The sequence below is a fragment of the Chrysochloris asiatica genome, unplaced genomic scaffold, assembly GCF_000296735.1.
Source record: "Chrysochloris asiatica unplaced genomic scaffold, ChrAsi1.0 scaffold00254, whole genome shotgun sequence".
NCBI classification, from domain to species: domain Eukaryota; kingdom Metazoa; phylum Chordata; class Mammalia; order Afrosoricida; family Chrysochloridae; genus Chrysochloris; species Chrysochloris asiatica.
The window spans coordinates 367,934-369,336 of NW_006408772.1; the positions used below are offsets into that span (position 1 = coordinate 367,934).

Below are 1,403 nucleotides of genomic sequence, written 5' to 3' on the forward strand. Positions count from 1 at the left end.
AGTCATATGTAATGATATTGGCCTGTGTTCAGTAAGGTAATATCTACTTAAGAAAAAAAAAAAATGTGTATTTTAGTCTATCCTTACCTCACAAGCATCCTGTCCTCCAATCAAGTATCCAGCACATATCATTCCTGATGACACAGCACCACCATATACATCAACCCGATTACATACATCATTGCTTATAACTTCTACTTTAGCTTCTCTCAGAGTATTAGGAAAGGCACCTAAAGAAGGAAAAAAAATAAACAGGTGAATAATTTCCAGATTGTAATAGTTTTTGTTTAGTCTTGCATATAATGGATGAATGACAAACACACACCTTGAATTGTAAGAACTCTGGCTAAATCACAATGCTCAAATTCAATTTAGATTTCTTGGGTGCATTCTATATGTTAAATACCATGCTTGCCACTTTAACTCTCAGTATATTATTTAATCCTTGCCACAACAATAAGGATAGACATGAATGTTCCTTTTTAGATGAGGATATGGAAGCTCAGCTGGTTATGAGAAGGATCACATGGAGATATCTAGAACAGATTTACCACCTAACCTGGAAATCTGCCTCATTACTTTACAAAGAAAACATCTATTTTAGAAATTGAGACTCTTTTAGACAGAGCAGTATAGAGCTAGGCTGCCGTATCAGGAAATGATTTAATACTAGATAAATGAAACCCCATGACTTCATAAAATTGACCTTGTGTACATAGAAAATATCATACTTGGCTATTTAAAGCAAATGTCAAGGTAAAAAATAAATCATATCTATTGATTTATTATTACATTAAAATCATTTTAGTTTCTTATCATAATATTAGCCATTATACTTTTATCCTATTTTCATTAATGGCACTTGTTTTAAAGACTATTAGTGATCATGTAAAGATGGATATTTTGTTCAAAGACATTTGAGAAGATAAGGAAAGGCAGTTTGGATGATTTAAGCAGTGAGTCAGGGTAATCCTATGCTTAAAGACTCTTGGCTTGGAAGCAACAGATATGACTTTGAATACTCTTTGTATAATTTGTGAGCTATTTGACCTTCAACATGTTACTTAATTCTACTAAGCATCAATTTGCTAACCTATAAAAAGGAGAAAATAATACCTATCTCACATGTTCATACTAAGGGTTAAAAAACAACATAACCATTTATAATGGCACTTCACTTTATATTTTTAATAAATGAAAACAAGAAGAATGAACTGCAGAAATTAGGATTCTATATTTAAAACCCACACAGTGTCTGAAAGCTACACTTCAACATTTTAGAAGAAGATACCTAGTCTTCTAGGATTTTATCATTTCCTGTAAAGAAATATAATTTTCTGGGTCAAAATTTTTAAATTCATTTACATAGGGGTAACCATTTCACTGAAAAGTTAAATATAGGG

The 1,403-nt window shown here is 31.4% G+C and overlaps 1 protein-coding gene across 1 annotated transcript in view; it reads right to left on the reverse strand.

The window, feature by feature from the left end:
- The window catches only part of LOC102830676 (transmembrane protease serine 11G-like), a 44,926-nt gene that overhangs the window by 14,631 nt on the left and 28,892 nt on the right, over positions 1-1,403 (reverse strand). The window contains exon 8 of the mRNA XM_006873783.1: positions 88-230. Within this exon, the coding sequence (XP_006873845.1) occupies positions 88-230 (143 nt within the window). The remainder of the gene's footprint in view (positions 1-87; positions 231-1,403) is intronic.